The sequence below is a fragment of the Notechis scutatus genome, chromosome 2 (assembly GCF_049901735.1).
Source record: "Notechis scutatus isolate UNSWTSFEM ecotype Mainland chromosome 2, rNotScu1.2, whole genome shotgun sequence".
NCBI lineage: Eukaryota > Metazoa > Chordata > Lepidosauria > Squamata > Elapidae > Notechis > Notechis scutatus.
Window position 1 is genome coordinate 80,804,667 of NC_142010.1, and position 21,349 is coordinate 80,826,015.

The following is a 21,349-nucleotide window of genomic DNA, read 5'->3' on the forward strand; positions in this document are numbered from 1 at the left end:
TTGGCTCAATTTTAAACCAGCTATGAACAGAAATAGCAATAATAGACTTATATATTGTCCCACAGTGCTTTACATAACTGTCTGGCAGATTATAATATCAGCATATTTTGCCCTTATTTTACCAATCTCGGCAGAATGGAAGGCTGAGTCAATCTTGAGTTGGTCAGGATTGAACTCTAGACTGTGGGCAGAGTTTGCCTGCAATACTCACTTTAACCACTGTGCCACCAAACAAACAAAGATCATACTCCATGATTATAAGCTGTTCACAATTTTAAATCTATAATATATCAAAGAGCTGACTAGAAAAGCAAAACATCAATCATAAATCTACCAGAACCAAATAAAACCAAATCAGGAGCTATATAATCACTCTGACCCCAGGGCCAGGTTTAATAACAGAAGAGTAGGAGCCACAGAAATGTCTGTAGAGAGATCATTCCAAATGGCAACAGGGTAGACATATTTCCTGATTCCCACAAGGTGGCACTGTTTATTTGACAGGTTCAGCTACATTATAAATAAATAAATAAATAAATAAAGGACCATACTGCATTTAATTTTATTTCTGTATCAACTAGTTCAAATGTAAAGGTATGCATTTTGGTTTGATACATCTTAACTGTAGGGGATATATAGTTTTTATTTTTATTTTATACCTAGTAATATTTCAGATTTATCACCCGGATAAATACGTTAACATATGTGATAGTAATAAAAATGCATTAATGTCATAGACTTTTTTATTTTTGTACATGTACATCAACATTCTGACATTATTTTATACACAGTATTATGATCTGGTTATTACAAAACTGCCCACTCAAAAAAATTGGTGAGATGACTTTACTTGGGATTGTTTTAAACACTAACAATTACATTGCTATATCTTTCCATAATGCAGAATGTTACATCCTGATAGCTTTATCTGAACTTTAGAGAATTGTTCAAGTATATTTTTTTCATTTAACAAAAACTTGTTACTTTCAGTAATTCGGTAAGGCAAATTACAAGATTTGAAATTTAAGAAGTTCATCAGGGGATACAGACTCTTCCCTTTATTCTGAACTCTTAATTCTCAGAACTATACTTCTCTCCCACTAACATGTCAGTAACAGAACCCCAATATCTGGAGTTTTACATTCCTGCAATTTGCAGCCAAGAAGCAGATTATTATTGTTATACAGAACGTTTAGGCAGATTTTTATAACACTAGCTTTTGTAGCACAGTCATACATTTGCCACAATTCTAATAGTGTTTCTGCTGCTTTTTACAAGTTTGTACATTACCATCAGTTTTCATTAGAGGAAAAGGAAAAACAAGCTTTAGTTTAAAATTTGGGACACCAAAGAAAGTCAAGTGTATCAGATACAATACTAGCACTGTAGTACTTTGCACTAGATGATGTCCGTGACAATTGAAGACATAATTTTAAATTATTCTAATTAATTGGAGAATACTCTAAGCGCTTAATTGAGATGAAAGAGATGTACTTTCAATCTATATACTTCAGCGCAGACCATATTCCACTTCTCAAGGGGCATGTTATTGCCACTACATAATTACGTACATCTCAGCTTCAGAATTCCTTATTTGCATAGAAATCAGCATCCTTGTATAGCCAGGTCTGACCAGTATAGTCTTATGGCTTGATGAGTTTACCACGTAGGCATCATATCAGGGAACCACATTCTTCCAAGATGTTTGGAAACTTCAGAATGAATTTGATCCAGATTATAGTCACTATCTGGAATGAGCACTTCTTCCATAATGGATAGTTGTGTGAGTCTGCCTCCACACATCTTTACAAATTCAATAAAGCCTCGACAGGTAACTTCACATTCACCAAGTCCCATGGCAGTTAAATTCTTACAACGTTCAGCAATGCGAATGAGTTCATCATCCAAAGGCTGAAGACCATTAGCACAGACAACCAATTCAATAAGCCTTGGGCAGTTCAATCCAATGCGGCCAAGCATTGATTTACTTACTGCACGGCCAAAGTAAAGATGAGTTACAGGCGTTTCCTCTCTGAAGAATACATCAAACTCTTCCTCATATAGGAAGAAGTACATCACAATGTTGACTTTAGGGGAATGCTTAATCAGTGCATCCCAGCTTTGCTTTTTGATGGTGTGAAATTCAGTCTGTCCAGGATTCTCGCTTACAACATCTATACGGAGATGTTCCAGGTTAACATGCTTCTCACTTGAAAGAGCCAGCAACAGTTCATCACTTAGTAGATGGTAGTTAAGAGCCAACTCCCTAAGGCCGTGACACTGGTCAGCAACACAAAGAATTCCTAAAAAAGACAGAAAATTTAACATATGTGTATAAAATATACTTCAATTTATTTTTTTTATGCTATAGTGCTTATATGCCCAGCAAAGTTGCAAATAATTTTATGTATTCTGAATGGGGGGGAAATCATAAAAATGATGGGAAGAAGTTCTACATTATTTCCTCTATTTGTTCAGAAAACAATTTCAGAAATCTGCAATTTCAGTAAAGAAATACTATCAATGTCTCAATGGGTTTATCATTTAAAATGTTGGTTCTCCCACAGTGACAAGTTCTAATCAAAAACACTGATATACAGTGTTAATCGTTTAGAAAAAATATATTTAAAGTCAATAAAATTTCTTTCAATACAGCTTCAGTCCAAAACCATGCATGATAGATATAAGCTGCAAAAAAATAATTGGTCACAGAAAGATATACTGTCTACCAGGAAGACAAAAATGTGATGCAAGGAGGGTTTTTGGTTCCATTGCTTATGCAGTTTTAATTCTGCATAATGAAGATATTTTTGTGAAATCTTTTGACAATCATTAATTTGTAATTTTGCCTAATTTGATCTAAAAATAAACTAAATGCCTACTTAACTAGGAATTTATAAAAAAAAAAAAAACAGCACATCTAGTGAGCAAAACTCTTCTCCAACCACCTTCTCATCTGAAAAACATGCATATCAAAATAGTGACTCTCTTGACTCTCACAGGACAACTATGTTTGTTGTCATCTTTTTTTAAAAAAAGAACATGTGTTGCAAGTTGCAGCAGGCCAGTGACCACTTGGATGAAAAGGTGATTTCCAGAGCCTCTCCATTTATGGTGCTTCTGGATTCCTTAGCAAAGAACTGGATACAGAGCTGAGGAGGAGGACTCATACAGGCTCTAGAAAGGAAAAGATTTATCTTCTTTGCCCCGAAGAGGATGAAGTGATTAAGTGATGAAAATTGGAGACACCCTATTGAAACATATTGAAGAAGCAACCTGTTAACTTATGAAGAGAAGTGTACTTCTTTCCTGGGTCTCACATTCAGAACATGACTGAAAAGTTCCTAACTATGCCTTTCTACTGAGACACATTGAAACAAATGATCCAGCTTGATATAGTCTGAAGATATTGCAAGGGACTGGATTTCTCTGCAATAAAGCAATGAAGCTAGAGGTACCAACAGTATTTTAAACTACTTCCTGTTGAATGATATGACCTTACAAGAAAGTCTACAAGAATCAAATAATTGGTTAAACATGTTGTGCCAATGGAAATGGTTTGGATTCTGATTCTTTGAGATATATGGAGACCAAACTAAAAGAATAGATAACTTAATGCAGAAAAACCAACATAATTTACTAAGCATTATTTAAGTCTGGTAGAAAGAAACTACCTGAAGAATGCATACATAGGTGAATTCACAGATTGAAGAGTGTAACTTATTTTAAAAAAATATAGATCATCTATCTCTATCCTGAGAGTCGCCTGACTTAGAGTGCAAACGGGCAGGGAACTTTCTTGGGGTTGCGGAAAGGACTGTATTGTAAACAGGAGAAGTGAAATGTTTTCAAGAAAAAAAGCAAGGGACTCCAGTTGCCTTTTGAAAAAGTGTCTTTGAGACATGAAATTACAAGTATATTATTGTATTGTACTAATCTGTGCTACAGACGGGCATGTCAGGCAGAAGATTACAAAGACATGTGGAAGAGAGATCTAGTAATAATGGCAGACTTCAATTACCTGGACATCAGCTAGAAAACCAAATCAGCCAAGGTTGATTATTTTTTTTGCAAAAGGTTGAAGGGGACAAAAAAAGATGGCTGGTGCTCCTATATTTGATTTTAATCAACAGGGAAGAGCTGGTTGAAGAGCTAAACAGAATGGGAACACCGATTTATTTAGCGTATGGCACATACATGGACTTATAGTGGTTCAAATGTTAATGTCCAGTTCACCCAGCCATTCAAAGACAGGGTGGTCTATGTTGAAAAAAATCAGATATAGGGCCGGTATATAAGCTCCTGATGGACATTTGGACACAGTGTGATGGATATTTTGTCAAGGAGCACCACAGTCACACTGAGGGGTACAGCTCTAAATGGGAAAGTGACATGACATACTGGTTTTCAATATGCTGATCATACATACACACACGCATACACAATATTTCAGGAAAGCTAATGTCAGCAAACTCTAGGTGGGAATATTAGATGGGACCCCATACTAGATAGTATCCCACCAATACTAGGTGGAACCCCATGGACAGCTATCCTAAGATTAAAAGATATAGGAGAGTCAGTAATGTTCCCAGAATATGACCAACTACACACCACTCCAATGAGAAGAAAGATGGGAGAATTTAAGAAGCCATTATGGTACAGGGTTTTGGATTAGATGATTTGCAAAGTCCTTCAGATCTTATGTTTTATGATTCTATGAAATTCAGAGCACTCCACAGCAGATTGACATTACCAAATAATAAACCTGCTTCTTCATTTATAATATATAGCTTCTGTTGCTACATCCAAAAAGCTGCTCTAAGTTTCTACTTAAGAATGAGCTGCAATGACAAGAGTAAAAAATGGCATGGAAAAAAATTCTATATAGCAAGATAATTTTGAAACCAAAAGATAAAGGCAATACAATAACAATAGTTCATTACTCTTGCCGCAGTGTTGTATTTTTGTTTACTTGAGTTTATTACTTACCAGCAGGTGACACATGAGGGCAGCTGCTCATTTTAAGCAATTTTAAAGTGTCACTATTGTTAGCAACAAGGACCTTCAAGGATGGATCATCTACTGGTGTATCTTCAATCTTAATGGAAGATAATGACTTGGAATTGATGAACACTACTGTCAGCGCTGATACAAAATGAGCCTATTCAAACAAATTAGAAAAGAAACATTTCATATATATCTCCTATAGTTATAAATTCACTGCATTTTTATTAAAAGGGGTAATACTGTCAGTTCATATTTCTAAAAAGCTGTTTAAGGAGAACTTTTTCAGAAGGGATGATTATCTAGAAATATTTAATGAGTCATTACCATAAAATACACATAAGGTAGATGATTGAGAACTATTAATATTGAAGAATAGACCCTTAACAATCAAAGAATTTTCTTTATTTATGAGTACACCAGGCCTGAATGCAATAACAACTACTCAGCAGATCGAATTCAAACAGTGTGGTAATAGCATAATTTTGCCAAAAGTTTACAACCACTTATGTAATTTAGATGAAAGAAAAGCATTGAGCAATAGATTACTCCCCCTCACCCTGTCTGCTGAGTTGAACATCGACTGCAGTAAATCTGAGACGCACACAGAAAATGAATTGTGGAAAGGGAATTACTGTGAAATAATCTTAATTACATCGGTTTATGAAATAACCGATTTGAAATAATTGTGAAGAAATACAGTTTGAGTGGATGTTCGCTGTAATTATATTGAAAGGAGTCCAATGACATGAGGATAGTTTTTTTAAAAAACACTTTTCTTGTAGATTTTATTATCAGAAACGGTGCTTTAAAACTTTCCCAACTCTAGTCAGTATGATCCTGGGGGCTAGTGATGTGAATTATAGTATACAAACTTGAATGCTTATTTATCTAATTTAGCAGAAATATGCAGTACATTTGCAAGATAATGAATCATCAAATGGCTAAGATTTTCAGAAGCAACTGAAATGGTAATATATCACCTGAATATTCCAGCTCTTACAAAATTATTTTATGATACAGGATATATACAACATGTTTTAAAGAATATGGATTTGGAGGATTCTATTTCAGCAACCTCATCCCCTTCTTTATACTGTAGCTACTTCTTCACTTTGTTCCCAAGGATTGATGGATCTTCTCGAAATGACAAGGGACTGCAACAGAAAGAGAGGACTACAAAAAGTCCTTTTTCTCTCAATTTGTAAATGTTCCTATTGTACCAGAACTTTGTTCTTAAAGCAAAACTAATCAATGAATTATTTTCAAAGGTGACACATGGGGGTGGGGGCGTGTGGGAATTCTATAGGCTGTGTTTCCAAATATATATGCAGCATAAATATATATGTAACTATCAGTTTTCCATGTTCATATCTTTGCAAGTAATACCTTAGAAACATCCATAAAACTTGGCTTTGCTGTTGAAATTAAGCCAAGCGTCTTGATAGAACAATTCACCAGCTGAGAAAGAATATCACATGCTGCTTCTGCAGACTCGGTACTACTATCAACCTGGAAAAAAAAACAGTATTTCATCAAGATAAAGATTATCTCATGCTGCCATTCCTTTCATACTTCTTTCCTAGCTTTAAAGCATATTGGAACCCTTTGATCCTCAGGGCTACTTAAGCTTTTCATCAGGTAATTAAGGTTAACCACTCATCACCTGCAACTCTTGAACAGAAAGGTGCCCAAATATATATAGAAGCTGATACAGGATTTCAAACAAGCATGTATAAATTGAACACAGGTGGTCCTTGCTTTGCAACAACTGGGCCTAGCAACTAAGTAATATGGCCATTAAGCAAAACATCAAGTGACCACAATGGACTTACAACACCATTTTCATTTGGTTGTTAAGTAATGACATGGGTCATTAGTGAGACATCTTGTGAACACAACTTACAATTTTAAGATTGGCTTTTCCATTGATTCTGCCAATCAGAAGCCAGCTATGAAGCGTACAAATAGTGATCACATGACCGAGGGATGCTACCACAATCATAAAAGCCTACTGCTTAATCTTGATCATGTGACCACAGGGATACTGCTATGATTGCAAGAGCAAGAACTGGTTGTAAATTTACTTTTACAGTGCCATTGTAACTTCAACCTTTGCTAAACAGGTTGCTGAACAGGCAGTTGTTAAGCAAGTTCTACTTGTACATTTAAAAATATAAAAAATACAAGGAATAACCGTGCATAGGATATGCCTGACATACTATTCAGGTGATCAAGATTGATTCGTTTTTAAAGAAAATACACTAAGACTTCACTCAAGAGACAGTAAAAGACAGTCCCTTACATGTTTATTCCCAGATTTCTAAAGTTAGATGTGATGAGAAATAATGATCTATATTTCACTCTGCTTCTGTTTGGTCTGTATATAAATATGTCTATTAACTTGTGCTGAATGTATATTGTTTGCTGCCAGCAATTCCTCCCACACCTCCTGCTCTGAAGGACTGGGGGGATTTATTCATTTATTTAGTGTATGGCATATCATACACGTACTAGCAATATATATTAGCATATATTAATAAATTAAGAACTGGGGGATATTGTGAATCACATCAGGGTTGAAGGGAAAAGAGTGTAAGGGAATGATTGAGCTGGAATCCCCAAATCTACTTTAACACTTCTAAGTAGCATTTTTTCAATACTTCAAGTAGGCAATATATAAAATAAGCTTTCCCACAAAAAACTCCCCAAGAAAATGCAATCCAAGGGGGGGAAAATATAACAAAATGCAGAGTTATTAAAACATTCTTTACCTTGAAGCTTACATACTGCAAATGATTAGCATGTCTCTTGATAATCTGCTGAATAAGATCGGGATGAGTAGACTTCAAGTAAGACGTAGCAGGCTGATTCAGCTCAAATTCAAACTTTCTCCAAAGATCAGGGACATGAAATACTTCATTCCATCTCCGGCAAACTGAAGAGGCTCGAGCACGATCAACAAGAGGCAGATACTGAAAGATTTGCAATACTACATGGATGGGCAGGTTTCCCCAGTCAGTCAAGTTGAAAGAATGAGATGCAGCAAACATTGAGCTATAAAAACCAGTTTTTTGCTTTTTTTTGCTTTCTAGTGTTTGAAGGATGGGATTTTCATATTTAACTGTCTCCTTGGTCCTCTTCATACCGATGACAAAAAGAAATCACGTCAAATACTGTTGAATTGTGTAGAATTGACAAAGGTTTCTGTAAGTTTTGAAATACAGCTGATCTCTACAGAAATAGGGACAGAGTTAAAGGACTTTCAGAATGCAAAATCTGACAATATTAATCAATATTTATATAATCCTTATTTTTAGAAAGATTACACACTGTCTGAGGGGTGAATGGAAGCCATTCAAATCCCCAATTTTACACTGGTCAGTTAGATGTCTTCTGCTGACATCCAAGAAAAGTTGTGGCTGACTTAAAGATTACTTCTCCCTCTCTGGGTTTAGTAAAGTGGTAACTATAGGCCTTTGGAAAGCAATTTATTTCATTTATATAGCTGCCCATCTCACGACTCTTTGTTCCAAATTCCACTGTTATATTTAAGGTGAGTCTTGAAAATGCCAATTTTAGGATTTTTTTTCAGGGCTTTGAAAATGAAAACTGTCTAGCAGTGATTCCTAGATGATGGCAGGTAGCAGTCTGAATTCCCAGGAGGAAAGGGGTGCATTTCAGAGGAATCAGTTTCGAAAGATTCTGTCTTATAGGTGTGGAACAATAAAGAAATGTGCTTGGAAGAATCACGTGTCTTTCTTACTTTTGACATCTTGCCAAACTAAACACTCTTTCAATATGAAGCATACACTCTGAGAACTATTAGGGAGTGGCTATCTTCACCCTCTTTCTCTTACATGAAGTATTTGGACTGAGCTGCCTCTTATTCCTTTGGAATCCACCTCCTCCTTCCAAGAAATCCAGATTACATTCCATCACACTTGATTTATTCATCTTCATAAATCTTCCTTATTATTTTCTTCTTTACAAAGGCTTAAAAACTGTACTAAAAATGGTACTGAGGGTGAGAATATAGAATATAGGTTTACCTGTCAGAAGGTTCCTGTCCTCATTCCTTTCTAGGAAGTTGGCAATCAAATTCAGCTATTCTGTCACTGAATTTTGGCAGTGCAATCTCAGAGATCCAGGGAGCCACAAAAGTAGTTGCAAGTTAAACTGCTGCACCCATAGTATAATACAGAGTTCCCCAAGCTTTCTGGGTTGGTGGCCCGGGGAGACATGAACGTGTACAAATGGGGCTGTGAGCTGCGTAGATGGTAGCACCCATGGCGATGCTAGCACCCGCATGTCACTTGTGGTGATGCTAGCGCAAGCGAGGAGTGATGCACATGCATGCTAGCCAGCCACTCTGGCCAGCCACTCATGTAACCTGCTGGCCAATAGGTTGGGGACCCATGGCATAACAGATTCTTAAGTTAATTTTCACTTCAGGCTCCTTCATAGAAAATTAATTTACCACTGTATGTTTTTCCCCCAAAAAGAATATGCATAATTATCTATATAGTTTTCCTCTTTCCCGAAAGGAGTGTGGAAGGACTGAGGAAGAAATCAAACCTTAAACCTCTTGAGGGATGCCCTGAACCATACACTTTCTCCCATTCCTTTTAGGTAAATGAAACTACATGGCAAGATCATCCAGTGGCATAGGATCAGATTTAATCAGTCTGCGGACAACACCAACCTGTACCTCTTAATCGTTGGCTGAGTAAGTGACACTATTGAAATACTTTCAGGTGCATAGAAGCTGTCTCTTTAAATGGGGAGAATTAGAGTAACATGCAAATCCAGCAAGATGGGAGTCACTGTGGGTTTGAAAGTCAGCTGCTTCCTGGGAGATTCCATTATTAATTTTGAATAACTTTGCATTTCCCTGAGCAGTTTTAGTTCACAGCTTGGGAGTTCTTGCTTTAGTCCTCTGAATCCTCTAGACCAGGCTTGTCCAACCCGCGGCCCACGGGCCGCATGCGGCCCAGGTCACCTCGTAATGCGGCCCAGTGCCCACCCCAACCTTTGTACAAGAGCCAGCGAGGAGGAGGAGGAGAGGCAGGCACGAGGCGGCGCGAGCCAAGCAGCAACAGAAAAGGCAGGTGCCGTCAGAGCGCTCCTCGTGCCGAGGCAGCCGCAGCCCAAGAGTCCCGCTCCGCCACCTCCTGCTGTTGCCGCCGCCGCTGCTTCTGCCGCTGCTTCTGCCACCGCCACCGCTGCTTCTGCCGCTGCTGCTTGTGCCGCCGCCGCTGCTGCTTGTGCCGCCGCCGTTTCTGCCCCGCCGCTTCTGCCCCGCCGCCGCTGCCGCTTCCGCCCCGCTGCTTCTGCCGCTGCCGCCGCTTCTGCCCCCACCGCTGCCGTTGCTTCTGCCGCCGCCGCTGCCCCCGCTTCTGCCCCCGCCGCCGCTGCTGCTGCTTCTGCCGCCGCTGCTTCTGCTGCCGCCGCCGCTTCTGCCGCCGCTGCCGCTGTGAACCCCACACTATATGCTAACAATGTCCAGAAAGTGATGGCCAAGTGAGTTTGGAGATGCTTTTTGTAAACAGGGAGTTTAGGGTGCAACGGAAGGATAGGCTCAACATTATAAGAAATGATCAGAAGATGTTGTGACTGGTTTGGGATCCAGGTTCTGTGTGCTGCTAAAACTGAGCTCCGAAGACTTGGGAAGACAACTGGAAAAACTGAATTTATAGTAGAGAAAATCTAAGGCTCTTGATAGTTGACCAGACTAGAAGAGTTGGCCAGTTCATTAATATTTATGGCAAAATCTATCAATGCAGAGGTTTACCCATCTTGCTAGGCTTTGAAATCTGATCTACAGGATGCTTTTTTCTTTTTCTTTTAAGACTGTTAGCTACCCAGTCATGAATTTGAGATAGGCAACCATATAAATTGAAATAATCAATAAAGTCAAGGAGGGTAGATTGTTCCATTGGCCTCTTGTTTGGGAGACTTTCTTTACAACTGTTAATATTTTTAATTATGACTCCTGAATCATATTTCTAGTTGCTATTTTACATGATTATATGTTTTAACTGTTCCATACAACCAGAACCAGCAGACTGCAGCAGCCTATAAACCCAATACATTAATACATGCATATTGAAACTTAAAGAAACTGCTTAATACCAGAAAATAAGTTTACAAGACATATCATAAAAAGACCCATTTAAAAAAATAAGTTTCTTATGTTTTTTCTCTAATTGGCAACAATTTGAAATTTTGACCATGAAGCTGAGGCTACTGATACTGAATGGATAAATAATGTTAGCTTCAATCAAGTATTTAAAGTATGCTTAATTTTATACGATGAAATATTTAACTCATTCCCTGTATATAAAAGTTTCTAGATTCCAAAGAACATTTAATAGAAAGACTCTACTAGAGACCTATGAATCTAGATATAAAAACTAAAGGGGAAAAATGTCAATTAAAAAGGGCAACATTGGATTGGTTGAAAAGCTACTATGTAAATTTCTTTATTCAAGTGTTCATCTCCTCTTTCCCCCTTCATAATTAAAATGTACAAAGCTGCTAGTAATAGAGACATCTGTTTTATAGTATTTATGTTAATTATATTTTTTTAGGCTCCAGCAATTATTAACTTGTTGTTGAGCCCCAATCCGGGACTTGCCATACCTGGGGGGAGGAGGGGGCTGTGTGCTGTGGTTCTACCCTTGGTCTGGCCCTGGACTTTTGAGACTTGTTAAATTGACTAAGTAAGAATGTCTAACTAAAAATTGTCTAATTAATTGCATGTTAAATTGCAGCTGGCAAGTAAAATCTTCAAAATGGCATTCTCATTTCCTTTGATGGAAAGCTTTTAATGAAATAAAAATTAGGATTAATGGTTTCAAATTTATTTAATAAATTTATCATTTTGTCAACTATACTGGACTTTCATTATCAGTTTAATCAGTTATAGCATAATTAATTAGTCTGAATCTTAAATCCAGGAATAAAACAAAAAGAAGTGATTAAGACTACATATATTACAGTAAAACTTTATATGTATGCACATGGTAAAACAGAATGGAAAAGTTGTATCTGAATACATAATCCTATCTGCATCTCTTTGACCTATGAAATATATTGAGAAATTCTGTTGTACAGTACAGGTTCTAAAACTATTCAATGCATACTATTTCAGAGTACAAATTGATGTTACATAAAATGTCTCCAACAATGTAATTCCATGCATAAGTGAGAATGTTTATTAGATTTTTATTCTGCCTTTAAAAATAATTCAAAGCAGTGAACACACATAATATTCCTTCCTTCTTCTATTTTATCCACAACAACCACATTGTGAGGTGGATTAAGCTAAGACAGAGTAACCAACCGAAAGTCACTCAGCATCTTTCATTCCTATGGCAGGGCTAGAACCGAGTTCTGGTTTTCAGGCGAGCATCTTAACCATGATAATCATTAATTTTTCTGGTCATCAGACAAAAGACAGTCTGGATTACCCTTTTCTTTAATTTACTATCATGTAACCCTTTCCTGGGTCTAGGTAAAGAAAATGCAAAACAGAATTGACAGTATAATAGGATTTATTGAAAAGAAGCATTTATCTCTGGGACACTGAATTATCTTTAAGGTAAGCTGAAATACATTGAACTAGTGCAAGTGCTACAACTGAAATTCATTTTTCTCAAAAACTGGATAAGGGCAATTGTAAGCCTAATTGTTTGATGCCAGATCCATTAAATTTGTCTCATTGAGATTACTAGTGAAGAAGTTTAAAAATAAGAATGGCCTAGGAACAGAACAAATGATTAGTCCAACACCTACTGTAGGCCATGAAATGGCATTCCTCCTACTCATATAAGGTATCTTCACCCCCAAATACAGACCAATATTCAGAGGGTTATTAATAAGAGAACTAATAATAGAAAATAATAAATAACAAATAGAACCAATAGACTAGTTATCTTTGTCAACCTTATCTTCTATAAAAGAACCTTCACAAAGAACAAGTTCAGGGATATAAGATACCTGACACTCAATCTAAGCAATCAGAGTCACTTTCTCGTGAGATGGGCAGAACATACATTTATTTATTCAATAAATAAAATAAAAATAATGTTATAGTATATTAAGCCCAACTACTGCCATACACAAATTTATTAGTTTCTTAACAAAGCTGCAATTTCTCCTCCTGAAATCAGCGTGCCAATTAAAAGATTAGTAGTTGTAGTTTCATAGTTTAAATCTCTTTTTGGGTGAAAATCTTAAACAGATTATTCTCACATGAAGAATACAGGGATATAAGTAAAATAATATGGTGTGGGTTGTAGAAACAGTAAGAAAGATACATAAAAGTCTTTTACTATGTGTTTGAGTGGGGTAGGGAGAAATGTTTTAAATTTGATTAATAACAGAGCTCAACAATGTTTTAGATCACCAGAGCCTGTTATCCTTTTTAAAGCTTGGACCACTGTAGCCAAATATTTTTGAAATATTAAAGATGTTCCCACCCATCCTCTCACCCCAAAATCATGGCATTTTCTAGAGACAAGATGGACTGGAATCCAAAGGTTCAGACCGTTCTGAAAAGCAGTTACCTTCAATCAAGGGATAACATTGCGGAAGATATCTCTACTGCTATCATCACTGCTGTATGTTTTCTGTGGTCAGAAGAATTCAGCCACCAGGGATGTTACTCCAGCAACCGTTGCATACACCAAGTTCACTTAAAAATATTTTGAAGAAAATATTATATTTGAAAAGTATATAAATATATACATTAATACTACTAAATTAGAATGACTAGTAAATAAGTCACAGAATGTAATTAACAATATACTGTGGTGAGAATTAGTATGAAAGTTTGTACTAGTTTATATGGACATATGAAAACTTACCAATAAGAGGAGACATTATTAAATTCAAGAAATTATAATTCTCATGATATCGTTTTTTAAAATACATACAAGCAACTATCTGGCAGAGGATATATTGCAAGGATCATGATAAGCAGAACTATGGATGAGGTTCAAGATTCATATCCTTCTCAGGAATCCTTACAAAGTATACATGTTTGTACATGCATTTGTAAAATCAGAACTCATCTTCCAATAACGTATTCTACATAGAGGAGAGTGCCATGGATACATATGTTTGTTTAGGATAATTTGTAAATAACTTAACACACCCAAGCAATTTGTTACTCCCCTTCTCTTGACTATGTGAGTGCTGAATGGCACCCTTCCTTCAGCACTTTGTACTGTGTTTCTCAAGCTGTGAGAGTACAGTGTAGTGCTATAGTTATATTGTGTGCATCTTTTTGTCTCCTGAAGCAAGAGAGAAAGAACAGTTTCATTTGTGCATAAGAAACTCATTTAGCATTATAAGAACCAACTTGGCAAACCTGTTTCAGAGTAATCCACTTTGGAAGATTCAGCTTTCGCTTTTTGCGAAATGCAATTTAGTATTTATTGCATCCAAATTCAGAAAATTGTGAATTTTAATTACAATTATTGAAATCTTAGCCTGAAAACCAATAATAACTGACCAAATCTAAGCTTTCATAAGAAAGGAAATGAAAATTTCCAATTTCTTTGTGGCTTTACTTATGAAAAAGTAAATACACACATTTAAACTCAACAACGTTTATCTGATAACATTAAACTGTAATCATTTATGTGCAAAAGCAACAGCAAAAACAAATAGCTAGAAAATAGCTCTCAAGGCTTTTATGACAGAATGCCAGCTTTGTAGCATATGGATATGGATATGGCTATCAGATTTGGGCTAAAAAATTCAAACATTCACTACAGGTAGTCCTCAAGTTATGACCATAATGAAGCCTGCATAGTGGTTATAAAACAGGTCAGACAGATGATCAACCTGGTTTTATGACTTGTTTGCAGTGGTCATTAAGCAAATGCAGCATTAACAACATTGTTGTTTTCAGTTAAACTGTTGTTAAATGCAATCACATGATCACAGCATACTGCGAACGGATGTAAATTTGACCATGATGCCAAGCATTTGAAATGTGGTCACATGATGGCAGGGAGGCTCCAACAAGGATAGCTTCAGATTGAGATTATAAATCTCCTTTTTCAGGTTGGTTGTATCTTCGACCAGTCATAAATTGAGGACCAACTGTACATGACAACAAAGTGAGTATCCAAATTTCATTGCTGTTATCTAACAGTAATATGGCTGCTTATAGTCCAGATCCTGTAGGATTGATTTTCACCAACTATCTTCATCTGGTTACATTTTGAAAGCATGAATGAGGCTCCAATGCTCATGTTTTCTAAGCAGACTGCTCTAGCATAAATAAGAATGAGGAGACTAAAACTACAACCTTACAAGCATTTCAAAATTTGAGCAACGTAAAAAATAGGATTCCTCAAATATATGTCTTTTTTTACTTTATAGTGACATTGCAAAAAAATATTTAACATAATGATAATGTAGGCACTGAGGAAAAAAAGATGAGAAAATGATCTCTCCATGAAACATTAGAACTTACAATTAATTTTAGCCAATTGGCAGGAAATTCAGAATAGGCAAAAAAAGGAAAAAATACATATGGCATATTTTGTTGGTATAAAATTCAGCAGTAGCCATTATTTAAATGGCTTTTAAAGACAATTAGACAAATTAAGTATGTCAATAGCTAGTAATCATTATGGCCATGTTAATATCTAAGCCCATCGGCAATATGCCAATGAATATCTGTACAGAATAGAAAGGAAAAAGCTGGTTATATTTATGCCATCCATGTGGATGCTAGAGCATTCTAGGATGCAAGATGTTGAAGTTTGTTAGTAATGTAAGAATAGCCCTGATGAATAATCAAACACTAAGCTGCAGTGAATTAAATGTAGATTTATACCATATAAGTATTCATAACATGATACTTATATACAACCAGTGTTGTGAAGTGGCTAAGATGTTAGACTTCCACTGGGGATACAGAGTTGCCCCAGAAGCTCACTGGGTGACTTTGGATCAATTACTCTCTGTTTATCTCTGTCGAATTTATACCCATAGGTTGTTATGGGAGTTAAAAATGAGGAAGCAAACCTATAATACTTTGCCTTTATCTTCTGAATAAAAAAAATCAAAATATAAATCTAGTTAATAATAAAATAGAATTAGGTTATAAGACATGATATTTTTCCCTGCCAGTGGAAATCAATGTTGAGAACCTAATTCTGAGTAATATGAGATTTATCAAGATTTACCAATGGGTTTGGCAAAAAGAAACTACTCATACTAGAGCACAGGGTTGAAAAGATACACACTAATTAAAAATGTTTATTAAATGCAGATCAGTTATTTTAATAACTAAAAAAACAAATATCAATATTTGACTAAAAATCACATACATTTTGAGTAAATATATACCTAAGTGTAGAAACTAGCTATACAGCTGTCATGACATTTTGGATGCAATATTTATTAATATATTAAATGCTAAATTAACCAGAAATAGTCATAGAAAGTTAAATTAATATAATTTCATTATAGGACTCTTCCATTTCAATATTTTCCAAGATATATGATAGTCTTGCAGAAGATAACTTTTTGGTTTACATAACAATAAAACAATATATACCTGTAACAATAAAACAGAATCAAGATGATTGTTAGATTCAGAATACATATTTCTGGGGAAAAACATATAAGCAAACTTTTATGAATGTTTTAGTATTAATTAGAATGATAAAATTAAATACAGTGAGGCTTTGAAACATCTTTCTGTAGGAGTATTTCCTTACCTAAAATGCTGGTCCACGTTACACAATGCTGGATGAACGATGTTCATCCCAATGGTTAATTGTGGCCATGAGGCAATTACCTGCATCTGCCTGCTTGCACTTCTAGGCTATATAAAACAGTAAAGAAATTCTATTATAATCTGCCAAAACATTACTTCAGAACAGTTTTCTCAACTTTTCAGAAAATGCAAGAATGTAATCATCATTACAACTGACTCTAGTCTCATTTACATAGAGCAGATGTCTACAAACTTGTAAACTTTAATACTTGTGGACTTCAACTCCCAGAATTCTCCAGCCAATATAGCTGGGAGTTGAAGTCCACGAGTCTTAAGGTTGCCATAGTTTGGAAAAATAAATTCTGTAAGTTCTTCCTTACAGCCAGGTTAATATGCTATCCTGTTGTATCTGAGACAGGAGGTAAGCAGATTGATAAACTGTACTGCCCCCTAGTTATCTCATGTCACTGGCCTCATTCTGTTCTGGCACTCTGTTTTGGGGAAAACTAAATGGATTATTGTAGTAACTGTTTATCTTCAATAACTATAATTGTGTTAAAAAGGCAATTTCAGTAAAAAAAATTAGAGAATGCATTTTAAAACATATACATATGTACCAAATTACATGCAGTTATATATTGACACTATTTCCTGCAGCTGTCTGATAAACTAAGCACAATTTTCTCTGGAAGTCTGTTTGCATACTCCAATTTGCAATGAGGACTTCTGCATTTGCACCTTTTCAAAACCTGCCAGAACAAACAGTAGCCATCATAGATGTATTCTTTCACGATGTATATGTCCATGTCTTTGTGTGTGTGTGTGTGTGTGTACACACACACACACACATATATACATACATACATATGTCAAAATAATACAATGGCACTGTTAATGAGATAGCACCATTAATAGCAATAGACTTATATACTACTTTACAAAGCTTTACAGCCCTCTCTAAGTGGTTTACAGAGTCAGCATATTGCCCCCAACAATTTGGGTCCTCATTTTTACCCATCTCAGAAGGATGGAAGGCTGAGTCAACTTTGAGCCTGGTGAGACCATTAACCTTTGTAACATGCTAGCAATAAAAGACATAGAAAACGAAAGCACCCAAAGTGTCATCTTGACCCATTTTCAAGATGCACTGACCGGACTTACATGGATGTTGGAGGGGGGTGCAGTTATGTCTAGCAGCTATACCAGTGTTTACAAATAGCTGTGGGAAGCACAGCCAGACACATGGAATTTTACATCAAACAGATTTTCAGTTCATAATGAATCACAGACTCTGGATGAATTGCTGAGAATTACTTATTTAGGCTACCGCTTGACTTTTCTTTTTCTTTTTTCTCCATGAACCCCAGGGAGGGTTCAGGCCTCCCTGACCCTTCTTGAAGACTTATAATTGCTTTATTGTGTGCATATTGTCACCACCGCACTCAAAACTCACGGTTTTGGCCTTATTCTTTGCTTTTTTTTTTTTTTTTCGTTTAGTGACCTAACAGCGATGAAACAAAACAACAGGTATCCAGGAAGAGCTTCTAGGCGAGAGATCTCCATTTCATCCCTCCCTTTTGAGTTTACCGTTTTACCTGCATCAAATCTTTCTCTTGCGGGGAGAAATCCTCCCAAAGACAGGCGTCAGATGAGGCACACAACCGTCCCAACCCTCTCCTGGAAAACCACGACTTTGAAAGTATTTTGGTCCCCTGAAGCTATTCTTTGGGATAGCTTACCTGCCCGGCCATCCACCGACAGCCGCCAAGCCAGAGTGCAACGTAAAGTACTTGGGTCGGGGAGCTTGGCAAGGAAGGCTGGTCAACATCAGAAGGCGATCTACCGGTACGTCCTTCCCTTCAGCCCCTTCTACATGTCCCCGCCGCTAGTCCGGATCTCCGAACCAACTGGCTCTTTTTCCCGAGGCTCTTTCTCTACCTTCCAATCTCTGCTGACCTCACCGGCCTCCGCAGAGCCAGAGCAAGGCCCAAGTTTCTGGCGAAGAAGCCAGATCTCGCCTAAATGATAGACGCCCCCCTCCCCTTCCCCGAAACTTACGTCGATCGCCGCGCCTCAGTCCGCCGGGATTCAGGCAGCACAGCGGCTGCGAAGGGTGGCGGGCAGAGGAGCCGCACGCGACGCCACCGAGACCCACTTCCGCGACTACGGACTAGAGTGGGCATTGCCGCTTGACAGCAGTTTCCCCCCGCCCACCGACGTGTTCTTCCCGCGCAGGCGCTTGCCTGCTACGCACCTGGTTGACCCAGATTCGGGAGCTCGAACTTCTCGTCGCTCGCTTCCGCTCCCTTGCGGACGGCGAAGGTAACTACCTTCTCCATCTCGCCTCGCTCCCGAGAAAGGTGGGAAAAGACCATAACGCATGCGCGGACCTCGCGGCGTCGGGGAAAAAAGAAGATCCTCACGTGACCGTTGCTACCATTTTGGGCTCCAAGCGGGTTTTGTGGGCGTTTAAGATGGTAGAAAGTGCGATTTTATCACGTCGGGAAATTTAGCGGGCAGTCTTGCTATTTTATTTTATTTTATTTTTTTTTGGACGTAGGGGGTAGAGTCTGTAAGCAAAGATGGGAAGAAAGGGGAATATGGTGAGGAGTTAATGCAAAACGTTAAGACGACTCTCAAGTTTGAAAGGCAGGGCTTTTTAAAAATAAAAAATAAAGAATACTAAATTGCTTTTTTAAAAATTAAGAATATATAATCCCATTGAGTTCCAGGGCTTACTCATGAATTAGCTGCAAGCGTTGTGCTATTCAGTTGTAAAATTATCTCTGGTAATTGAGGTTATATAAGAGAACCAGTTTGGTGTCAGACTAGAAAGGAGGAGGTGGTGGTGGTTAGTGTGGCTTTGAGCCAGTCCCTCTCTCAGCCCTAGGTAGCAGGCAGTGGCAAGCCACTTCCAAAAACGTTACCAAGAAAACCACAGTTTTCTTGCCATGAGTAAGGCCTAATTTATAGGCACCCCTCAAAAATTTGAGGCTGTAGATATTTGCCTTAAGGAATAAGATCCACTGGTAATGAAACTTGTATGAAGGACATTTAGAATTGAGGTATTCAATAATTAAAATAAGTTTGCCTCTTTATGTTAAAATGCATTTACATAAAATGCTTTCTTCTATAAAATATCCTCTGTGAAAAAATATAAAATACATTGCATAAACTGGACATTCCTACTGAGGGGGGGGGGGGGTTTTGTGGGGGTTTTTTTTTTTTTGGGTTTTTTTTTTTGTTTTTTTTTTTTTTTTTTTTTTTTTTTTTTTTTTTTTTTTTTTTTTTTTTTTTTTTTGGTGGGGGGGGGGGGTTTTTTTTTTTTTTTTTTGGGGGGGGGGTTTTGTTTTGGGGTTTTTTTTTTTGTTGTGTTTTTTTTTTTTTTTTTTTTTTTTGGGGTTGGGGGGGGTGGTTTTTGTTTGGCTTTTTTTTTTTTTTTTTTTTTGGGTTGTTTTTTTTTTTTTTTTTTTTTTTTTGTTTTTTTTGGGGGTTTTTTTTTTTTTTTTTTTTTTGTTTTTGTTTTTTTTTTTTTTTTTTTTTTTTTTTTTTTTTTTTTTTTTTTTTTTTTTTTTTTTTTTTTTTTTTTTTTTTTTTTTTTTTTTTTTTTTTTTTTTTTTGGTTGTGTTTTTTTTTTTTTTTTTTTTTTTTTTTTTTTTTTTTTTTTTTTTTTTTTTTTTTTTTTTTTTTTTTTTTTTTTTTTTTGGGGGGGGGGGGGGGTTTTTTTTGGGTTTTTTTTTTTTTACTCTTTTTTTGTGTTGGGGGGGGGGGGGTACCCCTTTTTATTTTTTTTTTTTTTTTTTTTTTTTTTTTATTGGTTATTATAATTCACAATCTTACCATAATTAGATACTGCAGTTCTGTTGGGTTAAAATTGCCAAAGAGACAGAAATGGGAACAACATTAATATCTTTGAAGTAGGTTAGTATGTCACATTCAAGTAGGTGCTAATAGATTTATTCATCACCAAGCAGTTTTCAGGAGCGTGTGACTATAAATATTCTTTCAAGTGGTTTAGGCAATTTGATTTGTTCTTCACTTTTAGAAGAAACAATTGCTTCTTTTTTAAAAAAAATCACCTACTCAAGTACTTGAATTGCTTGTCAAGATTTAAAATACCCAACCTTATGGTACTTCTGTATAGGTTTTTATTTTAAAAAGTTAGGTTTTATGTGTAAAATTGATGTTATTTCATCTTGACCTGTTTTTGAAAATAATTGCCATACTTTCCCATATTTTAAAATAGATTAGGTTGGCAAGCAAATAACATAGTTCTTGAGTATATTGGTGCAAGAAATGCAGCATTTGAAATTAAGAAGTTTAGGAATATGTGAAAGATGTCTCTTCACTCACAGAAGGCAGAGTAAATTTAATTATTCTAAGATTTATAATGCCCCCCAACTCAGATAGATAACTCTGGGAGGCATATAATATAAAAGCAAACAAAAAAGAAGTGAAAAACTCATATAATAATAAACAAGATATAAATATAGAATGGTGACTAAGCACAACAATCAGAGGGAGAATGGCAACTGAAATGTTAGGTATTTGCCATACATAAGACATTAAACAGGTGGCCATAACCAGCAGGAAAGA

General features: G+C 36.5%; 1 protein-coding gene across 3 annotated transcripts; it reads right to left on the bottom strand.

Annotated features, from left to right (window-relative positions):
- Nucleotides 1-538: 538 nt before the first annotated feature.
- On the bottom strand, nucleotides 539-18,918 carry LOC113425004 (F-box/LRR-repeat protein 21-like). Of its 3 annotated transcripts, none has more exons than XM_026686980.2 (7): nucleotides 18,812-18,918; nucleotides 16,755-16,861; nucleotides 13,578-13,705; nucleotides 7,779-8,238; nucleotides 6,394-6,516; nucleotides 4,990-5,161; nucleotides 539-2,303 (listed from the first exon to the last, which is right to left on the bottom strand). In XM_026686980.2, exons 4-7 carry the CDS (start codon nucleotides 8,148-8,150, stop codon nucleotides 1,660-1,662), a joined length of 1,311 nt encoding a protein of 436 aa, XP_026542765.1. In that variant the 5' UTR covers nucleotides 8,151-8,238; nucleotides 13,578-13,705; nucleotides 16,755-16,861; nucleotides 18,812-18,918; the 3' UTR covers nucleotides 539-1,659. The 3 variants fall into 3 exon arrangements, with proteins under 3 accessions (XP_026542765.1, XP_087811406.1, XP_026542764.1); XM_087955280.1 differs by having other exon boundaries at nucleotides 18,493-18,918; XM_026686979.2 differs by lacking the exon at nucleotides 13,578-13,705.
- Between the last annotated feature and the right edge of the window lie 2,431 nt (nucleotides 18,919-21,349).

Excerpts from the sequence above, each read along its gene's own strand:
- LOC113425004 (XM_026686979.2), bottom strand. The coding sequence starts at position 8,150 with ATGAAGAGGACCAAGGAGACAGTTAAATATGAAAATCCCATCCTTCAA. Across the intron at positions 5,162-6,393 it reads GTTTTATGGATGTTTCTAAG|GCTCATTTTGTATCAGCGCT; the intron begins GTATTACTTGCA and ends TTGTTTGAATAG. Across the intron at positions 2,304-4,989 it reads CCCTCATGTGTCACCTGCTG|GAATTCTTTGTGTTGCTGAC; the intron begins GTAAGTAATAAA and ends TGTCTTTTTTAG.